The following is a 25186-nucleotide window of genomic DNA, read 5'->3' as shown; positions in this document are numbered from 1 at the left end:
TTGGCATAAAAAATATTTAAGTTACAAGTGATAAAAGATAAAATAATATAATCAATAATAAAAAAAGAAAATAATGCCTTTGGAGGATAAAATCCCACCTGTCTGCCATAGTAAATAATAATAATAATAATGATAATAATAATAATAAATAATTTTGAGAGATCAACTAAAGCTGTAAAATTCATATATAAGTACAACTATGCAATTTAATTTACAAGGACACAATAATTGATTTAAAGACAATGAATATTGAACACCTTAAGCTCTTTGAAGGAGGCAAATCAACATGCCAATTATTTAAGAATAGTACAAGGCTAATTGTTCTAGTGACATGTTTCTTGGTTCTTTTGTCCTCTCCAAAGCTTCATAGTTGACCTTTAACTTTTGAATGATTTACACCAACCATATCTAACATTGAAAAAAAATCTAACAGTATAGTTAGATCCAGACATTTCAGCTACTAGCAGTCACTTCAGTGCTAACACATTATGTAACATCTTTTCTGGCATAATTCAAATAAAATGTTCTTCTATATTAGCCATACATCAGCAATGCACAGACACACTCTGAAAAACTTGATGGAAGCAGCTAACTGCAATGATTGGTTGGTATCAGAACTAGAAGAAGGCAATGGAGAAGTACCAGTAAGCTTCCTGGAGGTCTACGAGCCCTGTAAGGATCATGGAGGAAGTTCTTGTCAATTCAGATGCACCTCAAAGAAGTTAAAACTGGTGACAGTAAGCATCGGCATTCAGTTAACGCAGTTTGGAGAACAGCCAGAGAACAGTAAGAGAGAGCAATAGATCAATGGAAATAAGCGTTGCCAACATTATTCCGTTCTCAGTCGAGCTTACTCAAAAGTGTTCCATAGGAATAAAATTTTAGAAGGAACAATTTCTAGTCTTATTGGAAATTTTTATTAGCCAAACTCACCATGAGACTACCTTGTGATCTCCTCTTCCAATCCAAAAAATTAGTCTTTTGCGAACTAGGTATTGGTAAACTTATGTGTTGGGGCCGAGGAGTCAGTACGACTTGGTCCACGAGTCAATGTCCGGAGTTCTTGATCAGTTGGAAAAAGTGCTGGAGCTGGCTAGATTAGGGGTCGGGACATTGATGCCGTCTTCCGGGAGCGCGTCTCTCGATCGTTTGGAAGAGGTTATGAAGCCGGTTGGGTCAGGGGTTGGGACGTTAATGCCTTCTTCCGAGAGTACGTCTCTCGGTCGTTTGGAAGAGGTGCTGAAGCCAACTGGATCAAGGGTCGGGACGATTGTGCCTCTAGGGATGGTTGAGTTCCTACACACAGGCCCTGGTCGGGGGTTCTCAACTTGGGACGCTTGTAGATTAAGTCAGTGATTTTGTTTCCCTCCTTTTTTTTTTTTTTTCAAACCAGATGTTGATCAGGGACTTTTATACTATTGCTCGAGGATCAGTCGTATGCGGATTTGGCATGACGATCAATCCCCTGAGTGATGAAATGGTACCATTGTACGATCGTCGCTCGGTATGCACAGAACAGAACGGCGCCATGCGACGTCGTCCCGAGCTTTTCGGGATGAGACTCGTCGACAGGACGTCTCCCTGTACGGGCTCGGCGTGGGAAAGCACCCGCTCATGCTGACTTCACATGAGCATGACGCAGCGTGGGTCGTGATGATCAGGATCCAAAATATGGCTTGGAACAATGGAAACTAAAAAGAGAATGATCATCAAAGGTAAAACAAACACATATGAGATTGTGATACCTAAAACCAGTGTGACCTATAGCCTCAGATGGATCGACCGATGTTGTCAAAAAAATCCATATGGATTGGGAATTACTGTGCATCTTTGGGAGCGAACTAAATCCCACGATACCCGACAAACATAATCCAATTGACAACATCAAACGGACGACCAATAGCAACTGAATGAAAAATCGCGACTTGAGGACTAACAAACAAAAAGAGAACGCAAAAGATTCGGTTTCAGCTTACGCGATACCGCCGGGGGTCAGAATCCAATCGACAACTTCAAGCGGACGGCATCGAGAAGGAGGGGATCAAGCAAGCGCCCATATCCGACCACACACACTCCGACGAGAGAGAGGGGGATCCGAGAACGGTTTCGAATCCAAAGCTCAACTGCAATGCCGCCTGTCACTTCCCGTCTCGCTTGTCCGCCGCCACTTTCCTCTTCCTCGCAGTCGCCTCCGAAGCCGCCGGTGTCTATTCATGATTACCCGGGGTAAAATGGTAAAATAGCCACCTCATTCCTGCTCTAAATTCCAATCTTACCCCAGACGCACAAATTGCGTACATTAAAAAGGTGATGCCTCGTAGTCGATCGAACCTAAATCGAGCAACCGTCGAGTTTGTTTTCGGCCAATGATCCAGCGGATTAATAATCGTTATCTGATCGGGTTTGATTCGAACCAAAACGTTCCCGGATCCAGGTCCGAGTTTGAGTCGGGTTATCGGGTTGTCATACTATTTCGGATCCGCGCCTCAACTCCCAAGTGCCACGGTCTATATAAACGTTACCCATTCCCCCCCTAGTCGCCCCTCTCCCCCGTCGGCCCCTTCTGCTCGTTGCGCTAGAGATCAGGTAATCCCTTCTCTTCTTCGGTTCCTTGTTTCCGTTTCGAATTCGCCTTTGTTTTCGATTTTTTGCGTTACTTTCTCATCGATGTATCAGTTTATTGCTTTAATTTTTCTCATGCTAGTTGTCTTGCGGGATCGAATTTTAATTCTGAAAGGAGGCGCTTACGGGAAGGCCGATTTTTTCTGTTCTTTTCCCTTCGTTTTTGGTTACGATTTTACTTTTAGAGTGATCATTTTTCTTATCTTTTGCCCCTTATTGTTTATTGGATTTGGCAGTAATTTAAGGGTTCTTGGATTGGATTAGGGTTTCTTTGAAAATGCTATAATTTTAATGGTTAGGTACTTTTTGATCTAGAAATCAGTTAAACGCTTTGATTTTTCTTGTGCAGGTCTGAGATTACGGCATCGATCTGCTTGACGATTTTCAAATCTGAAAGTATGTTCTTGAATCAAAATTTCATTTTTTTATTTTTTTTACTTCAAAGTTTGATAGGGTTCTGCTTTTGGAGTGATTATTTTTCTTTTCTTTTAGTTAGCGTCTTGCTCTATGGTTGAATTTGTAGTGATTTTGGACTTTTGGATTCAGGTTAGGGTCTCGGTAAATTTCAAAGTAAGAATCTCGATAGATCCGTATGTAGAACATATTTTGACAGATGAATTGATTTTGTTATAAATCCAAGAAATTCCCTTTACAAGAACTATTTTCTTCTTGGTTTGTTTGGTTTTTTCCTTTTCGTTTGCCACTTTGTTGGTATTTTTGTCAGATTAAGCAATGATCTTTACTTTTTTTCTGTTTGAAGTTTCAGGTCTTCTTTAGAACCAGTTGAAGATTATAGAATAAAATGATTCAGCATCATAGAAACGTAAGTTATTCAATTTTTTTGGCCTTTTACCAACAATATATGCGCATGTTCAGTTTGCCTAAGATGCTCTGCTTGTTACTTTTGCTGATTTATTTTGGTATTATGTTAAATATGCAGGGTTTTCATCAAAGGCCTCATGAATATGAAATGGAAGACTATGAAGAATATGAGGAGGAAGCTTCTGAGCCTGATGAAGAGGAACTGGAAGCTCCAAAATCTACCAAGGATGAACAAGATTTTCTTAAGCTGAGAGAACAATTAAAAGCTAGATTCAGACAGAAACTGAAAAAACAAAGCGCTGGTGCTCTTGGTCGTCTATCTCAGACTCAGGACAAAAGAACAGCGACAAATGACAGGTATGCTATTTCAGCTTTGTACTTTTTAGGCTGGCACCGTGTGATTTTGTTATGCTGCAAAACTATTGTGAGTTTTATCTTTCTAGTTTGTATCATCTGCACGAGGACAAATTTGAGCAAGATCTAACAAAATGTACAATATAGTGTGTAACTTACCAAATAGGTGATGAAACTGGATAAAGGATGTATTTGAAATAATCAATACATACATGCGTTAGATTTTTATGGTCTTTGGATAATTTAGTGGTACAGTTGCTTTTGGTACAACATAGTTACATACTCGGTAACTGGAAATGTGAAACTCTCTTCATGGCTCTTACTAGTTTTAAAAAATCATTACATCATATCTCTCCAATCCATGTGTATACCATGAAGGTACATAAGTTGTACTTATGAATCAACCTCAAACGAAGTGAGGTTGAAATTCATTTATCTTTTTTAAAAATTGATGATCTGAAATAAGATAAATATCCTTTTTATTAATGGTGTTGGTGGTGCACATTGTATCATGACTTGACATGATGATATAATTGGCTTATTAGTTTCGTTGGGCCTAAACCATCGACTAAAATGTTTAAGCTTGAAGTTAACAGTAGTACACCCATCATACTCATTATAAGTCAATCTTAGTCTTAGTCCACTTTCGATATGGTACTAATCGGGGTGTTATAATATTTCCCACTTAAGGGCTTGATGTCCTCGGCAAGGTTCAGCATAGCCCGTATCAAACCCTAGCATAGTGCATGTGAGACATAGCCTGATGGTGGCTCCATGCTATGACAAGTCATTTGACTTCGTCTAAGGATAGTCCTTTCTTACTCGAACCCCTCACTATGCCTCAATAGTAGGTTGACTTTGATACCAATTGTCACGATCCAATATGATAGAATAACTAGCCTATTAGCTCCATTGAGCCCAAACCATTGGTCAAAATGTTTAAGCTAAAATTAACAGTATTACACCTATCAAACCCTTATAATGTAATTTTGGTCTTAGCCTACTTTCAATGTTGGACTAATCAAGGTGTTACATAGTGAATTGAATTAAAACATGATCGCATGTTTTGCTCCATCTAATGTGTTAATTAAGTTTATCTGCAGAAAATCCAATCAATCCTGACTTGCTCTTTGTAATCATCTGCCATGTTGTATAGAAGGATTTGATAATCTAGATATCTGTGCTTATATTCATGTATTCAACATCATGCATGATGCTCAAAATAATAGTGAACTAAGGTTGAGATATAAGCCTACATTTTCACTGTCAAGTTAGGTAAACAAGGTTCATCGTAAGTGATGAGGCTTTCTTAACTGAAACTCGGGATAACTGCACTAAGATGAAAATTTTATTGTCAATGATCAATAATTCATACTTGGCTTGCTGGAATGCAAGAAATTTCTGAAGTTGTTCCTTCTTGTTCCTCTTTTCATGTATGAGTTAATTACTCTTGCAGATTTGGCTCCTTTTTTGGCCCTTCACAACCTTCTATTGCTCCACGAGTTATTGAAGAAAGCCGATCTATTCGAGAAACTAAACATATCATGACAAACTATTCAAGTTCTTCAACTGTATGTATATGGTCCATTTCTTCATTCCTTTAAAATTTTATCTGAACTTATATAAGGATCACTTCCTGATATGCAGAATAAAAGAGATCCCACGTCTTCTGTACCAAGGACATCTGCAGATCACCAAAATCACCAGCGACCAAAAATTGTAAATCAGGTAGTGACCATTTAGCATAGAACTAATTGCAGAGCTTGTGGTTATTTTATATGACTTTGACATGCTAAAATTTGTACTATTTTTAGATTAAAAATAAAGCACAGACACTAAAAGATATGCGAGACTATTCCTTTCTACTGTCTGATGATGCTGACCTTCCTACCGCAAAGGAGCAGCCTAAACCGAGGAGTGCCTCATCAGCAACGTCTGGTATGCACAAGCCTCTAGGTATTGACTAGTATATAATGGGGCATCTTAGTCTTTTCATAGAGGATACTTATACAGGTTTCTGATCATGTGGAAGATGGTCGGATGGCTCAATCATCATTAAAGAGCAAAGTACCAACAGGCAAACCTGCTAAATTAGCATCTGCCGGGCATGAACAGAAGAAACCAGCTCTAAGCAATCAACATGTACAGAATAGAGTTGGACATGTGAAGGAACCTACACTCAACAGACCCAAGTCATCTTCAAATGATTCTCAGAAGGTCTTCGGTGATGTTAGAAATGGACCTGGAAGAACTACAGGAAATATTGCTTTGAAGGGCAAAGTTCCTAATCAGAGTACGATCACAAATAGGCCTCCTAGGAGCGTTACAAATGCGCCTAGTATGAAGAAGAATGTTCCATCCGCCAAGACTCATTCTTCTGCACAGAATCATTACTCTGAGCAAAAAAGATTGCCTCCTGGGATGGATCGAGCAAAAACAACAATGAAACAACCAATGTCTTCCTCAAAAGCTGAGGTGTGTTTATCTCTCTATTTAGCTGTTTGTTTATAAATATGTCATGTGTAAAATTTATGCTGGAATGGTAATAATGTTACATAATAAATATACGGATTTCTTATACTACTATCGATAAGCTGTCACCATGTTCTTCTGCAATGCATACATGCCATGTACATATATGACGTCTGGATAATTTTGGCATTAGTAATTACTTTTGACTATCCTGACATTTGGTTTTCAATTTGGCGCAGCCTTCTAAGCAGAACTCATCACGTGGAGTCCATAATGATCGTCTAAATCAAAGGCCTGCAAAAAGAAAGTCCAGTGAGGAAGAAGACGTTGATGATTACCGCAGAGCGATCAGAGAAATGTTTGGGTAAATATTACTTCAGCAAATTTGCATATGTTTCTATGTTATTCATATCTCGATGTGGTTTTGTGCATCCTGCCATTTAAAAACCTCTGAAAGTGTTCTTTGATACCACTATCAAGTCAATAGACTCAAAGAGCATTTTTAGCAATTCTATTTTAATAGGCTAGAGACCAATTTGGAAACTCCACAAGTTCAGATACGAGGAATTCTCTTATTAGTGTAGTACTGTTTTTTCAATTTCTTATTACAGTTGGTGTAATTCTGTCAGACTACTGGAACAATGCTTGGGAAGTATGATTTCTTGCATAGAGCTTCAATTTCTTTCTAAAGAACTTTCGTTTTCTTACTAAATCACTTTGATTTGTTTAAGGGGCTTTCTTTTGGGATAAGTTTCATGTTTGTTGTGTTTTTGTATAGTGTACTGAGGTTATCAAATTTTAATGCAGGTATAATCCTAATAGATATGCTGGGATGGATGAAGATGACAGTGACATGGAGGTTGGTTTTGATGTAATCCAGAAGGAAGAGCGGATAAGGTATTATATTCTTTCTTAAAATTTCATGGTGCCATATAGCGCAGTATTATATTCTTTCTTAAAATGTCATGGTGCCATATAGTGCAGTAACACTGGAGTGCTGTGTAATTTTGAAGACTATCTTGCAGCTTTTGTTCGTGCTTTCTTTTTTTGCATCAAGAGATGATATTGATTCTACCGATATATGTCTACAATTCCAAGATTGGTAGAAAGGAGGACGAAGCATGGATGTTTTTGTTATTGCATTCTTTTTTGCATCAAGAAATGAGATGAATTCTACTGAATTATGTCTACAGTTCCAAGATTGCTAGAAAGGAGGACGAGGAGGAGCTTCGCCTGATCGAGGAAGAAGAAGAACGAGAGAGAAGGATGAGGACGAAGAAGAAATTAAAACGAAGCTAGCGGTGAAGCGCAATGATTAGCATTTATCCAAGTCCATTTGTTGTGGAATGATTAGCATTTATCCAAGTCCATTTGTTGCTCTACTTCATGTGGTATTGTGAAAGCAAACGAGTCATTCTAAGATGGATGAATCAAAAGAAATCTCTTTGCTGCATTCATGTTCCAGGCTAGTATTTTGTAGGGCAGGTAACTTAATTTCTATGTTGATCATTGCTGTGACGATCAATATGGTCAATTCTGCTCTGGCATTTGGACTGCTGGAAATTTATACATTGCTTCCAAGTACAATGAGAAAGATGATTCAAGATAGACAATAAATGTAATGTTCAAATGAAGAGAGTATTATTCTGTGCCTCCCCTGGTGGGAATTATAGTCTATTCTAAACATCAGCATCAACCATTTTGGCATTAAAGAAGTCCTTTTGGTGTTCAAATCCATCATAACCAAAACATTTCGGGAGATAAAACGTTTGATAAATTACTATATTTTTCCTCAAAAAAAGAAAACTGTATATATATATATATATATATATATATATATATATATATATATATATATATATATATATATATATATATATATATATATATATATATATATATATATATATATATATATATATATATATATAAGAGTTATCCAATTGGATGCTGCAAACAACAAAAAAAAATTAATCAATTCATCAGTAGAAGCTTTGTGCAAAAGTTCAATTATCTTCTCCAAGCTGTATTACATTTCTTATGATTGCAAAATCGAAGCAACTCCCCCACTTTCCCACTCGAGTCACAGTTATTCTCTCTTTCTTCAACTAACCAATCCTCGCTTCCCACTACAGATCATAGACAACACAAAAACCGTTCTCATTTCCACTCTTCATTGTCAACCATATCATCCCGTAGAAAGGCAGAAGACTGTGATCAATGCGAGCCAAAAGGTGGCCGATCCAACTCCGACTGGCCGTCGTAGCCACTGCCTGCATTGGCTGTTCTCTTGCTCATCAGCACCTCGTAGGGGACTCCATATGGTCGATTCCTCCGAGCAATGAGTTCTACAGCAACTGGGCCAGCAACAGATCTTTCGCAGTCGGTGATGATTTAGGTAACCTATACTTTCACTCGCTAGAATCGTTCACATGCTTCAGATCTAAACGTTCGAGTCCTTCCTCAGTCTTCAGGTTCGAGTTAGGGTTCTACGACGTGGTGCAGGTGTCGAGGAGGGAGTTCGACAGCTGCAGCGCCGACAACGCCTTCCGTTCATTTCTCGTCGGTCCGGCGACGGTGAGTCTTAACGAAGAAGGTGTGTTCTACTTCATATGTAGCTTCGGAAACTACTGTCTTCTCGGCCAGAAGCTATCTGTTACCGTTCAGCGTCTGCTACCACCACCGACCGGTGCTTCTCCCTCTTCAACTCCTCCGGCGTCGCGACATCTCAAATGACGAGAACAGTATTGGAATCAGATCTCATGTACTGCACCTGTCGTGCTCTGCTTGTTTGGCTCGTTAGAATTTGATGCACTTGACTAACATAAAAGGAAGAGAAACTTATGCGTGCTGTGCATGGCACTACTCTCATGGAAGTGGATGATGAATACAACATCTAACATAAACACTATCTCATCAACATGAAAATTTAATGAAAGGAAATAATTGTAAGAAAAATAATAAAAAGTTCAAAATTTTTTTTCTGGAATCGTGTTTGATGATACCCTCCTAACGAACGGTTCGTTAAGATCGATTAAAATTAGACATAATAAGATTTTTTAAAACAGTGAAAGAGAAAAGAAGGAAATATATGACCGAGAAAGATATATGAGAAAAAGAAAAGAAAATAGGAATGAAATATGGTGGTGGTATCTTCGAGAAGAAGAAAAGATCTCGACGGTTTAGGTTACCTTAAACATTAAACCATAAAATAAATGACACGTCGAAAACAATATATAAAGGAAATAAAACGAAAAGATATGAAAAATAATAACGTTGAAATAAAACAATAATAACACGTCGACACATTAAAAATAATATAAAGAAAAAAATAAAGTAATTTTGATATTTTTCCGTTACTCAATCCTAACAATAATAACGTTGAAATCTCGGCTCCATCCAAACTCTTCAATAGTATAGATAAAAGGTTGGTTAATCTCTTGATGATATGGATGATCGAACCAACGAAGCAATCTTTCCTACGGAAAAGACGAGTCGTCGTCGTCTTCTATCCACCCGCCCTCACCTAACAGTCTTTTTCTTTTTTATTTTTGCTAAATTCTCTTGGAAAATTGTTCTGCGCCGTAGCAAATTTACATGAGTATATAATTATTAATATATCGTCACAAATTTATAATATTGATTTCTCCTCCTTCGCTTTTGTTATTTACTTGAAGCGTATTTATTTTAATTACTACAAATTGGTAATTAATAATGCACAGAATTATAAATTGTATTAATAATTCCCGTTAGAAAATTATTAATGGATTATTACCGGTTGAGAAGTCGAGGGCTAAATATGTAATTGCATCTGTACAATTATCCTATAAATTCCCAAGGACAGAACGTTTCCCTCTATCATTGGATTCTTCCGCTTGATCTCCGCGAAGAAGCCAAACGATGGCGTCGAAGGTCGGCCGTCTCCTCGTCTCCGCCGCCTCGCTCCTCCTCCTCCTCCTCGTCGCGCCGCTAGCCGCCGCCACCGACGTTGATTACTGCAGTGAGTTCCCCTTCGACCCTTTCGCTTCCACTTTCCCCTTTCTTCTTTCGATCGGTCTGTGACCCCGTACAACCCCCTCGGCGATCTTGTTCTTGGGTCCTAATCTTTATGTTGTTGAGATCCTTAGTTTTTTTTCGTGGTCGCGTGTTCCCTAGTCTTGCCTTACCGATTGTTCTTGACCACTGCGTTCGCTCTTTCCCTCGTCGATCGCTTGGTTTTGGTCCTAGTTCTTCTCCAGCCCGGAAACCAGAGCAGGGATTAGGTTGGCCGACATGTGTCCTGTATCTCGTTGCGTAGATTTGCCGCATTAAACAGGAAAGGAATGTTTTTTGTTTATTTTTCTTTTTAACGAATTTTGATCTTATTATCAAGAAATGTTTATTTATACGATAGAAAGGGAAACTTTTGCAGCACTAGTTAACAATCTGTGTGCGTTCAATCCTAACATTATACTTCAATTTCCTCTTGTGTCTTCTTGTATCTCATTTGGTTTTATCTGAATCCTTATTTTGTTCTCAAGTTTGTCCTTTCACAGGAATTCTTAACTCTTTGGTTAAGCTTGCTTAGTTCATTATTGGTAGCTTGTACTGCTTGTTTGTTCGGTTATACGTTGAGCATGATGATCGAGTTGATTGTTCAAACAATCGTTATTTCCTCGAGGTTGATTATTTTAAAGGATGTGTGATAGCCACTATAGATGATATTTTTGCTGATCTCTTTCTGAGGGTTGAGTTATCTTTACAGAAAAGGGAGCTGACTATCCAGTGACGGTCAGTGGAATTGAAATCTTTCCTTATCCAATTGCTCGGGGCATGCCAGCGACATTCAATATCTCAGCAAGCACTGGTACGGTCAGATGCTTTGCATGTTTCTCATGTTCTTTCTTGTAGCAGCTTTTGGCATCCAATTTATTTTGCTTCAATCAACTCTTTTGTTTTGATAACAATTTATTGATTTTAAATGAACCACTTGTGGAAATTGACCTAGTACCGACAATATATCAAGTACATTTACATATTTTTATCATGGTGCTCCATGGTCATTTCGATAGTGGTCTATCTATCACTGCAGTATTACAAAGAAGGATTCTAAGAGATAACCAGGTTACCAGCTAGTTAGCAAGGGGCAAACTGTAAATACATTTGTTTTGTTTTGAAATCTAGATCAGACATTGGAGAGAAGTTCAGTGTAAAAGATAATCAGAACCTATGAACAAGATTCTCTTATTTTCTTTTTCAGACAACAGTATAGCTTGATTTATAGAAAAAAAAATTAAGTTTATATATGATGTCCCACAAGAGTGTTGATTGTGAAAGGTAGGAAGGTTCTTAGATATTATATTTTTTCTACAAGCTAGCGAGGGATGTTTGCTTCCGTGTCAGCAAAATAGAAGATAAGCAGGTTAATTTAGAGGAACAAGGATCGGAAGACTAGTAGATATCCCTATTACATATTTGGTAACATGCAGTAGTGTTTGTCCCGCTAAAGAGTATGTTATGGACATCTGGTAATATCTGATTGTTGAATGGCCAACGGTAATTAAGGTTAGATGATCAGTTCTCCAATGGAGAGGTAAGAATTGCACATGCCAGTTAGCATGCGTGGGGCTAGTGTTCCTGACCTGTCTTTGTGGGTTTCTTTTCTAAAAAACTTTTGTCTTGGCTTAGAAAAAATCTGTTAATTTTGGGATTTATGTTAATTAGAATTTCCAATACTGATCTAGGTTTTACACAATAAAAGTATGGAAAGAAAACTTTTAGCCTGCTTAACTTATGCAATTTGCTTCACAATTAATTGTTGATGCAAACAAAGTGTTTTTGAGAGTTCTTTGGAGTACATCATAGATATTAATTTGCTTATGTGAAGTTTCTACCTTGTATTTCGTTTGAAGCCCAAGTTCATTTCTGATTTTGGTGTCTTAAACAGGAGATGAAATATCAGAAGGAAAGTTGATAATTGATGTCAAGTATTTTGGATTTCATGTTCACCAAGAAACTCATGATCTTTGCCAGGAGACATCGTGCCCAGTCTCAACTGGTGACTTTGTACTATCTCATCAGCAGACTCTACCATCATTTACGCCACCAGTAAGATGTCCTATTCAAAGTTTTTGTCATTATGTTTTATTGTTATGGTTGCTTTAAACAACTTTGATTTTATATGGTACGAAAATGGGGTATGATTTTGGAGAATTGTGTTTGGCTTTCTTGACTAGTATGTTGATTGACACCTTACATCATTGTTGTTTTGCTTCAAGACTAAGAAAAAAGGAATAGGAAGGGGAGAAAAAGGAAGTGTGTAGATAGGGACTTAAGATGTTTATTGCATGATATGTACCGCCTACCAAGAGCAATATATATGATTGGAGTATCTAAGAAGAATTCCATTAGAAGAATTATGTCGTGGAACATAATCACCAGTATAAGCTATTCTATATTATTGTTCTACATTGAATGGAATCTTTTTGGTCTCTTCAACAATTTAAACGAAGCAAATTATATTTGCATGTTATACACTAGCGTGCAAGTTTTCATGTTTGTGTCCATAATGCTACTTGAACTTGAGATTCAGATGGAACCGATTTGATTGAATCACATCAGTAGTGAATCTGATTTGTTTGTGGTGGTGTCTTTATCCTGCAGGGTTCATACACACTTACAATGAAGCTGACTGGAGAGCAAGGAAAACAACTGACATGCATCGTTTTCGATTTCAGCATTGGATTTGCATCTGTGGCTGATAGCTGAATGTAATCCAAATTTACATAAGGTGGTGTGTTCTTTTGTCTATAATACTACAGCACTCAGAACCATAGTTCCTCCAAGGAATCAACCCAAATCTGGCATGTATCTAGAACATCCATCTGAAGACTCTCCTCCATAAATAAACTGTTTATATTTTATGGTTTGCCAGCGTTTTATGGATATATCGTGTAGAAGCTTCTCCTTGATGTTGTGAATTCTGATGATACCATTCCATCAAGACCACAAATGCCCTCAGTTTCTTGGTGTAACAACAGGAACACTCATGAGTCACAAATTAGTTCTTCTATTGACAGATTCTACTGGAACCTGTTCAAATGATACATACAAAGCATGACAAAAGACTAAACCACTTAGTAGTTTACACAGGATGGTAAGTTCCGGTTGCCATGATCGAGTGTCTGCAACCGCCCACTTATACCAACTACAAGTTCATACAAAGGCCTACAACTAAATGACATAATGGTACATCCGAGCATTTGTGAGTTTCAACAGTTAACAGGAGAGGTCTTAGGCAGATGTTGCCCATCTGTTGCCGAAGGGACTTCCTTCATGACCACGGCACCAGCATCCTCCTTGTGACTGCTTTTCTCTGATAGAATCTCTCCATCCTGGTTCTCCTTTGCAGCTGATGCCTCTTTGCAGTGGTCAGATGGAGGCGGTACCTCATTGTCAGCTGGTTTGTCATCTGCTTCCCCATTGTTCTCCAAAGTAGTGTCAGTTTTCTCTTCAACACTTCCATTGGTTTTGAGGAGGGAATTATCTTGCTGTGGTGCATCTTCATTTATAACTTCAATGGCAGGATCCTTGTTCACTGCAACCTCTTCAGTGACACCCTCATCCACCGAAAGCCCCACTGCAACATTCTCACCTTCCACCTTATTCACATCGTCATCAGCTTCTTTCATTTCCACATCAGTAGGCACTTTCGCTTCTTCTGTAGTGACATCCTCCTTCATCTCTGACATTCCATCCGCTGCATCTCCACCATCTTTCTTTTCTTTTGCTCCTTTCTTTGAGCTTGATTTCCTTTCTCGCTTCTTTGGCTTTTCGTCTTCTGGGGTTTCCACAGCCTTGGCTTTCTCCCTAATTCTTGCTGAACGTCTTGGGGTGTCGCCTGCACGCAAGTCGTGCAATGAAGGAAGCACAAACTGATTCTTTCATGCTAGATTCTTATGGGTGCACGCTACATAACTGTATACGTCCACAGGCACTTTAAAAACATAGGAGGGAGGAAGGTACCAGTTCCCCAGTCAAATTCAGATGATGAGGGCCCTCCAGGGTGAGTCTTCAAGTATTGCTGTAATTGTCGTTTACTCTTAATCTCCTCGCCAGTTGGTGATATGAAGACGATCTCATTCCTTCTTGGACTTCCATCCTCATTTAACATGAACTATCAATGTAAAAAAATATATATCATCAGTGTCGTAAAGAAAGAACAAGACGAATGGAAGCATTCCATAGTCCAGACATGTTGATTATATATATGACTTCTACAATTAAGAAGCAAATCGGCTAGAGGTATTAAGGCAATAGAATTTTTAAACAATAATGTCCAGAAAATATAATTGTTGCACAGCTGGTCTTACATCATTAGAGGAAAAAGTTCCAAAAAAATACGGAGTGGTTCAAACTCTTTGCTATCAATCAGAAATGATAGAAGAATATCATAGATACAAATGGTTAATAAACATCACTCGAACTTGTCATTACCTGATTCAAATAAGAAAAAAGAACATATAGAACATTCAAGTCTCTTAAGGCCGATGAGTATCTAGGGATTAGTGTTACTTTTAAGCAGTGATGGAGTAAGTTACCCCAAAAGGCAACAGAGCTTACTTTAATAAAAAAAGGTTTTCATCATAATAAATGAAGGCAAAAGGTAAAGGTAGCCAGCACTGTACAGGATATGGGCTGGCTTGTCTATACTAACATATTGATCCACCTAATGAACACACAATAGAAATGTCACATGTGCCTGGAATTTGCAAATTAATGATTAAAGCATCTAGCTCCCACATTTAAATAAAAAATATAAAATGACAGCATTATGTGCTTAAATAAAAAAGCGAGCCTCAAATTTTGGTTTATTGAATATGCTCAAACAATCAAAATCAATAAAAAAGAACACACAGGCACATGTTTCAATAGGCTAGAAACACTCAAAATCAATAAAAAAAAAGGTGATTAAAACATAGTAAATAGTAGCACATGTCTCTTATGGAAACAACTCTATAAAAAAGGAACAAATATGACACACATGAAGCACTCACTACCTTATGCCAATACATCCACGATTATTTGTGAGAACAAGGACTATGATTATTTTTGATAAATCCACTTCACTGTTACAAATCCTATCTGAAGCAATACTTGATTGTCATTTAGATTTGGTTTTGTTCTATTCAAAGGCTTTAATGCTATTTGGCACAATTCCTTTCTATATGGTCCCTTTTTTTTTTTTTTACAAATTACAGCGATGCCTTCTAAGCTCTGATTGCTCATCTTCCTCTGTCTTCATCACAAGTCTGCCAGCAGGAGAATCATCAGATAATCGTCAATCTTTATCATAAGAAATGCAGCAACAAATTGTTTAATTAGTAAAGAGAAACTAGTCTGCTTTTCTCCTACATTGTTAATGAATTACTTTTTACATTTAGCTATATGTTGGCCATGTCATTCATTAAGGAAATAACATCCTCAATTTGGTGCAGAATGAGAAACAAAGAAACATTCTATATTAGAATATAATTAATCAACTGAGTTCTTACAAGTTGGCAGTGGCAAATACATCATCATATACAAGTAGAGTGAAACTAAAAACAAAGGGAATCAAGATATGCAAAAGAGGAAATGCTGACAGAAGCAAGAATAGATCATATGAAAGGGCTAAAGACCCAAAACAGCTCTTCAATCAAGTAGACATGCAATTCCAACAGAACAGTTGAACAAACCATCACAGGAAAGAGACAATTTAACACATTCCATTTTAGAATGGTAGAAAAAGGAACAATTGATAGCTGTTCCAGACTTTCCTTAATTAAATAATTGAGGACTATTTAGACTTCTGGTAGCGTCCGACTAGATCAAAAAAACTGCACAAGGCCTCAGTTAGCCTCTCAATGCATCCTTGTCTGGGTTGTATAATTGGTGTTATCAACAAGAAATTATAGTTCACAACTGGTGAACTGAAGCACTGAAGACATGAAAATTTTTTTAACCACCCTGATCAACATATAACTTTAGCAAAAAGATCCACTTAGGATTATCAAATGATGTCTATTTTTATCAAAAAGTAAAACCCGTGAATTTTGGAAAGTAATCACATGACTCGGAGGTTAGCTAATCACTTTCATATGTCTTGATCAACTACAATTAAAGACATCAATCACCTTGAACTTCACATTATATAACCAAAAGCTTCGCATCATCATCTACTCTGAGCATTTTGCCTTTATGAAAAAGCAAAAAAGAAAACAAGCTTGATCATATTTACTGCTAATGTTGACCCGATTTCAATTACTGTAATAGAAATCAGTTGCAGCCAACAAACAGGATAAGAAAAAATGATGGACAAAATTAATAAAAAATCTAAGAAGAATAAGAGAGAAGGGGATAAATGCTTCATTTCACTCTAAGAACTGATCTACCATTCCAAACCTGCCAAAGATAGATGATTAGTGAAGCTTAACTGGATAAATTGCCAAAGAAAGAGATGATCCGTAAATTTGTCCTACTTTAATATAAAATCCATAAAGGAAACCAGAGCAGTTAAGCAATCGTCATAGTTTAGTTAACTTAAAACACCACAATCCAGAGGGCAAGCTTTGTTACCACAATCCAAAGGGAGAGCTATATTACCGCAATCCTTTGAGACTTGGATGATCAAAGTTCGTGTCAAGAAGAAAACAAAGACAAGGTTGCATACATAGACCTTCCTGAAACCCCGCATTTGCAGGGAGCCTAGTACATTAGGTTGCCCTTATTTTCTTGAGGACCACACATAAAATGCCAACAAGCAGAACACAGAAAAAATAGAAAGGTAACAACGAGTCAGCTATTATGTGCTCTTCACTGAGTTGCAATAAAACAAATCTCAAAAAGGAAAAAAAAAACCATAGTTAGTTGACAAAGTACCGAAAGAAAAAAGTTTCAAGGTGTTTCAAGAATTCAAAGCCCTTGTTTGGATGACAACAGAGCCATTAACTTCCTTCAAATAACAACTAAAGATAAATATAATGACAGAAATTCCTGCAACATACCAAAAATGACTCAAAGACCAATAACCTGCTACACAAATTTGTTGACTACCATATCAATTAATTCAGGATAACATATCACAAAAACCCAAATAATTTCAGTTCTCATCAATATGCAGCAGGATGTATGTTAGACATAACCAAGCCATGGATTTCATTTCAGTAGTTGCTGCCACGAGTTTGAATAGCTTCATATGTCAGTTTTCAGTTAAATCAGTAAATCAGCCATTACATAGATGACTTTTATCTAAAGCTAAGATCAGTACTTTGCGTCTAAGCATCTTCTGGACTTAATTTAAATGTCTTCTCCCCTCTTCCTCTTCTATTAAATCTCAAGTGACATGTGATTTGTGTACAGGATCAACCGGAAGCCAGTGCTTTTACTTAGATTTTTTGGTGGTCACAAAAGTATCCAATGGTGAAGCCTTCGTTACTTAAGTAGCTTTCACCCAATTCCACACAATAGAAAGATTGTCTTATGGACACATATTCACTATGTAAGTTTCGAATTTATGAAATTACCAAATTTCTAGTTTGATGGTGAACATGTTAAGAGTCCTTCCCCAGATTCCATGGCATCTCGAATGCAGAGCTTGGGCAAGCACATCTCCTGTGCTCTAATCTAAAAGCAATTAGATGCTGTACTAATTAAGGCATGCCTTGAAGAGTAGGTTGCATGCCGCCATCACTTTTATCATGCAGCTCAGAGCAACACTACGATAAAGATCTTCAGGGATAAAATGGCATGCAACAAACTATTTAGCAAAAGCTAGTCCTTGGACAAGAAAAGGCGCGTCTTTAGCCAGAAACTAAAAACCATTCATGTTTCTGACAGCGCACCTTGCAGGAATGCCACTAAGCACCTACTTCAACAAGTATAATTCTAAATACAGACTAAGCATAAAGACCATCAAATCCATACTTGGACAGCACTACATCCAGAGATAAACCACCACTCAGCAAATATACGAGTACCAAACCCTAGGTCGAGCTAAAACAGGGACACGAAGCAAAGCAAGAAGAATTACCAAAAAGGAAGCAACCACGACCACCAATTTGACCATGCTCATACCAAATACCCTTTCAAAACCCTAATTCAAACGCATACCTGCTCCAGAAAGCACGGAAACCCTAGAATGCACACCACACAATCATGAACACACACACACACACACACACACACACACAACAACAACAATTACGTGAGCTCCCCAGTGCAGCTGAAACCAGAGGACAAGAAATTAGGGCAGGGGGAACCGAACACGAAGGGATTCCTTGGAACCGGACCTTCTTTTTCCACCCGGTGGGCGCCGGGAGCTCGACGGAGACGACCTCCGCGTCGTCCCTCGCCTTCTCTGGCGGCGACCCCTTCTCGGCGCTCGCCCCTCCGCCCTCCTCCGCCGTCATCGCCCTCTCCTTTTCGCGCTGCCTCGACTTCCCGCTCTCGGATGCGCCAACGAATCAGCACGAAACCAAGCGAAGAAAACGAGCAGAATAGTTCCTCCGTCTCGAGGCCGCAAAAGCGAAACACCACACCGTAAACGGCGTCCGGGAAACGGCGGAACTCGAAGTGAATCCTGCGTCGGATTGAAACATGGGCTCTCGCGTCCGAGATTACCGACTCCGGATCCCCTGTGTGGTACCGTTCGCAACCATTCTGTGTCATCGCTTCCGTCGATCGGATTCGGTGGGACCCAGCAGCGCTCCGCGGTGACCCATCAGATAAAAGATATAATCTTGAGATGGGTTCAGACAGGGGATTCACAGCACGGGCAGATTTTGATGCGCGCCACCGCTGTGGGGGTTGGGCTCGGGGAACGTGGCGGACTGCGATTGGCGAGAGGTGAGAGGATAGAGCAGACAAGTGAATCTCAGGAGTGGCACGTGTGGCGTCGACGAGGTTTGACGGCGTTTATCAAACCTCGTTTATGGTTGAGGATGTGAGCGGGGCGGAAGTTGACAGCGACGCGTGGCGTGGTGGTATCGCCTCGGCATATGCGCTCTCTCGGTTGAAATCTTATCCACTGCCACACGAGTTCGAAGAGCTTGCAATGTTGGATTAATTTAATATTTATTTTACACATAAATTTAAATTTAATTATTCTTTACTATTATTTAGTAATTATTAAAAATCTAATTGACATCAATAATCTTGATTTTAGTACTAAACTAATCTTCACAATTCCACACCCTTCCAATAGAGTGAATACACCAATAAAACAAACATAACTGCATATATACAGACAAACACCTAAGTTAATTAGGTTATATACTTACACATGCATGCAGAATTATAAACCGAAATAATATGATGTTTATCAGCAAAGCTAACACCTTCAAATTGAAAAAAAAATTTATTCGATAATTTCTCTGTCTATTAAATTCTATCGATGATCACCGAACCATCAACGATAATCCATGCAAGTTCAAAAATGATGGTAAAAATCTTAGTGTGCATTGGCTACTAGCTTACTTCATTAATATACAGGAAGACCAACAAGTTGAAACAAAGCATTCAACACAAACTTCACAATGTACCAATGCAAACAGACACAACAAAGTCCCTATAGTTAGTTGAGGTCAAGAGAGAAGCACACTATTTAATGTTTCTCTATTTTCCGTCATCCATCCAACTCAGATAAGCACATAATTACCTAACATTGGAGATCGATCTTATACAACCAGAACTGCAGGTGCTGTTGAAATTGCTCCTGCTGGTTTGACTGGCCATGACAACTCAGGAACAGACTCTGTTGATGAGGATAGAGTAGCCAAACCGAGCTCATTGGACAACTCTGTGTAATGGAACTCGATCTGAAGGCGGCGATGCAAGGGAGTGGAAGATATCCGCCCTTTCTTGATGTCGGCTTCGAGCTCCCTGATTGGAATTGCCGCAAGGAAGCTCTTGATGTACTCCTTGCATGCCTCCTTTCCCCTGCACACAAGATCCCCCTCCACAACAACATTTCCTTTTTCCAGGTCCAAACTCCCAGCAACACCATTTCCTGCTGCTGTGGCCTCACTGTCAACATTCTTGCTCCCACTAGAAACCTTGTGAATGGCCGTGCTATCATCAAACTTTAGGATGTAAGCCTGCTGGCACCCCTCGTACAGCCGCTCACCAAGCGTGTCTATTATGTAGCAAGCATGGTGTTCAACCATGAGGACAAAGAAGTGGTCATTCCAGCTTACTATGTATAGCTGAGGACAGCGTCCATCGCTTGGGCAGTCTAAGCCAATTCGGCTAATCTCATCCCAGATGCTGTCAAACGACATGGCTCCATGTAAGAAATCGAAGCCACTGTTGCTGGCGGGGCCTTCAGGATGGAAGAATCCAATGAAAGATTTCCTTGGAACAACAGAAAGTGGTCGAATCTTGGCTTGAAGAACTGTCTCAAGGTCAAAGTGCTTGTCAGGGAAACATTCACGATATGCCTGATTGTCGCAAAGGTTTCTCCACTCGAGGGAGCCTTCTCGGATGAGGCTATCAAACTGGGATTTGATAGGCATCATGTCTTTGTTCCTATGAAACCAGTCAGCAATGACGGCAACAAGAGCCGTGCATGCACTTTCACCAGAGGCTCGCTCGCTCCTCTGGTCAATGGATGCAAAGAAAACCTGAGTGGCAAGCTTCATTTGCCCATCACGGCTAACTAGTTCCTTTGATTCCCAACTGCCTATGACAAAGTAGTCATCACCAAAATCAGATAGTGATGATCGGTTCATAGCACTATCGTCATACCATTTGTGCCTCTGCAAGAAAATCATGCAAACATTCTCAATTTCCCTCCCAAATAGGCTATATAATCAACATAAAGAAAACATGTATAAAGACATTTTTTGGTCAAAATTCTGTAAATATTTGATTATCTTTACTGCATGTAGGAGAAACCTACTAGCCAATTATGACTGTCAGACAATCTAAAAACCGAGAACAGGACCAGGAAAGGGAAGGCTGCACATTATCATATGGTTAACCCTGAAAGGCTTGTTCAGTTATCAATAGCTGGAAACATCAACCCATACAAAAATAAAAAATAATAACAATGCATTCTATATATCAATCTAAATAGCTTTATAAAAAATAAACTAGCAGAAGCAGTAAGCAAGAGAAGCATACACCAGCAGAAAGTGATTCATCAGAGGAACTCAGCAGCCGCCGGTCATAGTCAATGTCATCACCTCCTTCTTCATATGCTTTCTTTAGCAACGGCTCCCCTTTGGGCTTGGGAGATCTGAAACTCAGCTTCCTCTTTTTCCATGGGAGGATACTTCTCTTAGACAGGGAAAATTCAGGAACGGATGCAATTGTATCCTCTGCATGTGAACAACCTACATCTGATCTTCGATGATTGTAATAGATACAATCCTCCTGGTCCCCATCTTCCCTCATCTCATAGCCAATATTGTTAACAGATGCTAATGTACCATAACTGAATGACTTTCTTACATTGGTATCCTCTTTGCTTTCTTCTACTTCTTCATCAAGTTCATCATCTGGGGAGTCTGTATCACACGGATAAGGGAATTCTGCATCATCACTCCTAGTAGAGCACTTCCCCTCACTACCAGCATCATCTTGGCATGTCTTTTTAGATTTACGAGTTGACACAAGCTCGGTCAAGATTTTCACCTTTCTTAATCCAGCTTTAAGAGCAGAAAGCTCATCTTTCTCAGGAGGAATAACATCCCCAGAGAAGGGTGACGAGGGTGCAGCCGGTGACCTCTGTATCATATCAGAAGAATCTTGTGAAGTTCTCAGTTCTAATATATTGAGAGCCAGCTGCAAAATAAACAGCTTCACATGTCACATTCTAGAATTTTGTAAAAATTCTTCTAACGAGGTTCAGCGATGAACACAGAGAACATAGGGGAAGAGTAAAGGGCAGAGCAGAAAAGTTAGTTGAAAATGGGCTTGGGGAGGAAGATGTTCCATGAAAATGAATCTTGAATGGGATATTCAAAAGCATCATCATTTCCTAAAACCATAGTTATCCACATTAAGTAGAACTAGTAGACTCGAAAATCAAAATCTAAGGTGTCTTAACATACATGAAGCGCCAAGTGAGACTCGACGGCACCAGGAAGCAACAATGGAAGGTAGAGCTCAATCTCCTGATCAGCAGTAGATGTGAATTCTGCTATGTTCACTGTAGCCACTCCAAGAACAGATTCCTTGTTCTTGGCACCATGGTTTGAGCCCTAGATCAGATGGAAATCAGTTTAGCTCCACCATACTTAATTTGATCAAATTTATAACAGATAGACTTTCACAAAAAAAGGAAAATCATAAAATTTCACAAAACAGATGGAAAAATAAAACACATAATAATTTGACAAGTAAAACAGGTCTATATGCCAAAAGGTAAAATAACTAAACATGTCCCTTCCAAATTGGTAATAATGACGCAGAGCAGATCTGGACATAAGCTGACTTATTTATTTTCCAAAGTGACTTGATTGAAGTTATATATGGAAGATTGCAAAGCTTCAAATTATGATGTTCAATATTAATTATTAAGCAATTAAGCATATCATTGCTCTACAGCAGCACATCTTACAAATCATTAAGTTAAGAATCATTGCCAATGATTTTATATATGCCAAACAACAATGTTTTTCATTTTAGAAATGGCTTTCTCATTAACAGCAGTACATAGCTTCCTAACAAAAGCTATATGCCACAACCCGGGCCTGATAGGTTAACTGGCTCATCAACTTAATTTTACCTAAATCACTGGTCAAAATGCTTAAGTTAAAGTTGATGATAATACACTCACTATTATAAATCAATCTTAATCTTCTCCACTTCTGATATGAGACTAATCGAGGTATTATAATTTTTTCCATTCAAGAGCTTAACATTCTCGCTAAGACCCAACATAACCTAGATCAAATCTTAGCATGGTGCATGTGAAGCATAACTGGTCGGCTTTGATACCAAATATTATGACCTGAGCCTAATAGGTTAATTGGCCCATCAACTTTGTTTGACCTAAATCATTAGTGAAAATGTCTATGCTAAAGTTGATATTAATATACTCATTAGACCCTTATAGGTTAATTTTAATCTTACCCACTTCCGATATGGAAGTAATCGAGGTGTTACACTATGAAGAATAAGTTAGTGTCAGAGGCAACTATTAGGCGATGTTAAAAGTTAATTAAAGAAAGTTGACTTTTTTTTTTTTGACAAAGCAACTCTTTAGATGTAAAGAACCAAATTACCATTAGAAATCAAACAACCATTAAAATTTGAGAAAGACATTTATAAAAAAAGACCAATATTTAGCAATCAATAATTCATAAATATAAAAGCAATACAAAATGTTTCTCGTTTTCATTCATGAAAATATGGAAAGAAAGGAAAAGGAGTAAGATGAGTGCTGAAAGAAGGAAAAAATCTTCTAAAAACTGAAAGAAAGAAAAAAGAAGAATAAAAAATTATGTGTGTGAAACACTTGACAGAAAATGACATCCTGGTTAAAAACAAAAATGAATTTACAAATAATATAACTAATTCACAGCGAAGGATGCCATCCGATACGGGATATTCAAAAGGCATACATAGGAGAAGATACAACTTGACCAACCTCTAACTCGCGTTCAAAGAATCGGTATATCTTTCTAGATTTCGAGATAAGAAAACAAACTTCACCACAAAACCCCTAAAACAAATATCAAAAACACATTTTTGATCAGCCTAAACGAAAACCGTGAAGAGAATTCGAAACGTTCGACATCAATTTCGACAAGTATAGTCTAAATGAATTAGCCCAATAATGAAGATTGTCGAGAACGAAACTGGGACCCTGGTATTGGTAAATGCCCTAATGAAACACCAAATCGCCAAGATTCGGCACAAGAAAACAAAAGTAGGATGAGAACAGAACAAGCAAATCAAGCAGCATTTCAGATGAGAAAACAACAAGGGAATCAGGGCCGATTTGGACTCACATTGAAGACGGCAAATACGATCTCCCATGGATGGAACGCGTTTCTCCTATGCGCCGTCAGGGTACAAACCATCTCAAATTCCTCGTTCCACGCTACCACACCCCCATCGCCCACCTCCTCCTCCCTCGTCCGGTTCCTCTTCACCGTCCTCCTCAACGAGCTCAGCGCCACCTTCGGCCCCTTCCACCTCACCTCCGCAGCCACCTTCCTCCGCACCTCCTCCGCCGCCTCATCCCCAGCACTGACCCCTTCGACCCTCCGAACCACCAGCCTCACCTGAAACTTCTTTGACAACAGCGGCGGCCACGGCCGCCACCGCATCATCGTCACCGCCATCCCTGCAGCCGATCCAACCGCTGCAGAGCCCACAACTTAGCACAGCCACGGGAAGCCAAATCTCGAGGTCCAGGCACCAAAACACATTCGGATCGCCAAATCTCCACCAAAAGGAGCTCAAAGACCACGAGAAAAACCGCGCCTTGGTATCAAAATCGACGCAGGGGTCGAATGATCAACAAGTATGGGAGAAAAGGAGGGTTTTTGGCGGAGATTAGGCGAGAGATTGAAGAAATGGGGGAGAGAACAGAGCAGAAGCGCAACGCATATACGAACCTTGACGTGGATGTGGATATATATATATATATATATACATACATATATATATATATATATATATACATACATATATATATATATATTTATATATATGAACAGATGAGGGGAGTTCTTCGAGGCCACTGCCGGCGTTACTCTGTCGTTAGCAATATAATATATATTCCCGATAAAGCTGGCACGACGGTTCTCGGACTTAACGGTGACGGAATCATCATACAATTACCAAACTAACCTTCCTGATTGCAGAGAATTCACTTGAAATGCACTCAATAAGAGAGGGGAAAAACACACCATCTATTTAATTAACCTAAAAAATATTTATA

At 38.8% G+C, this 25186-nt stretch overlaps 4 protein-coding genes across 7 annotated transcripts; 2 read left to right on the top strand and 2 right to left on the bottom strand.

Annotated features, from left to right (window-relative positions):
* The first annotated feature begins 2534 nt into the window (after window positions 1-2534).
* On the top strand, window positions 2535-7723 carry LOC135605857 (uncharacterized). Of its 4 annotated transcripts, none has more exons than XM_065096407.1 (11): window positions 2535-2586; window positions 2972-3018; window positions 3389-3445; window positions 3563-3801; window positions 5255-5369; window positions 5446-5526; window positions 5613-5754; window positions 5831-6273; window positions 6510-6634; window positions 7078-7167; window positions 7464-7723. In XM_065096407.1, the coding sequence occupies exons 3-11, from the start codon at window positions 3425-3427 to the stop codon at window positions 7567-7569; spliced, it is 1362 nt and encodes a 453-aa protein (XP_064952479.1). In that variant the 5' UTR covers window positions 2535-2586; window positions 2972-3018; window positions 3389-3424; the 3' UTR covers window positions 7570-7723. The 4 variants fall into 4 exon arrangements, with proteins under 4 accessions (XP_064952479.1, XP_064952492.1, XP_064952471.1 ...); XM_065096420.1 differs by having other exon boundaries at window positions 2539-2586; window positions 3383-3445; window positions 5613-5736; XM_065096399.1 differs by having other exon boundaries at window positions 2539-2586; window positions 3383-3445.
* Window positions 7724-10119: 2396 nt separating this feature from the next.
* On the top strand, window positions 10120-13177 carry LOC135605853 (uncharacterized). The gene is made up of 4 exons (XM_065096387.1): window positions 10120-10270; window positions 11015-11116; window positions 12197-12357; window positions 12913-13177. The coding sequence occupies exons 1-4, from the start codon at window positions 10171-10173 to the stop codon at window positions 13015-13017; spliced, it is 468 nt and encodes a 155-aa protein (XP_064952459.1). The 5' UTR covers window positions 10120-10170; the 3' UTR covers window positions 13018-13177.
* Window positions 13178-13298: 121 nt separating this feature from the next.
* Window positions 13299-18826, bottom strand: LOC135605850 (methyl-CpG-binding domain-containing protein 11-like). Its single transcript, XM_065096376.1, has 3 exons — window positions 18579-18826; window positions 14275-14425; window positions 13299-14149 (listed from the first exon to the last, which is right to left on the bottom strand). Exons 1-3 carry the CDS (start codon window positions 18696-18698, stop codon window positions 13521-13523), a joined length of 900 nt encoding a protein of 299 aa, XP_064952448.1. The 5' UTR covers window positions 18699-18826; the 3' UTR covers window positions 13299-13520.
* Window positions 18827-19724: 898 nt separating this feature from the next.
* LOC135605846 (uncharacterized) lies at window positions 19725-24864 on the bottom strand. Its single transcript, XM_065096370.1, has 4 exons — window positions 24249-24864; window positions 22344-22493; window positions 21412-22074; window positions 19725-21044 (listed from the first exon to the last, which is right to left on the bottom strand). The coding sequence occupies exons 1-4, from the start codon at window positions 24582-24584 to the stop codon at window positions 19965-19967; spliced, it is 2229 nt and encodes a 742-aa protein (XP_064952442.1). The 5' UTR covers window positions 24585-24864; the 3' UTR covers window positions 19725-19964.
* Window positions 24865-25186: the final 322 nt, after the last annotated feature.

The sequence above is a fragment of the Musa acuminata genome, chromosome BXJ1-2 (assembly GCF_036884655.1).
Source record: "Musa acuminata AAA Group cultivar baxijiao chromosome BXJ1-2, Cavendish_Baxijiao_AAA, whole genome shotgun sequence".
NCBI lineage: Eukaryota > Viridiplantae > Streptophyta > Magnoliopsida > Zingiberales > Musaceae > Musa > Musa acuminata.
This window is presented reverse-complemented; position numbering and strand designations above follow the sequence as displayed.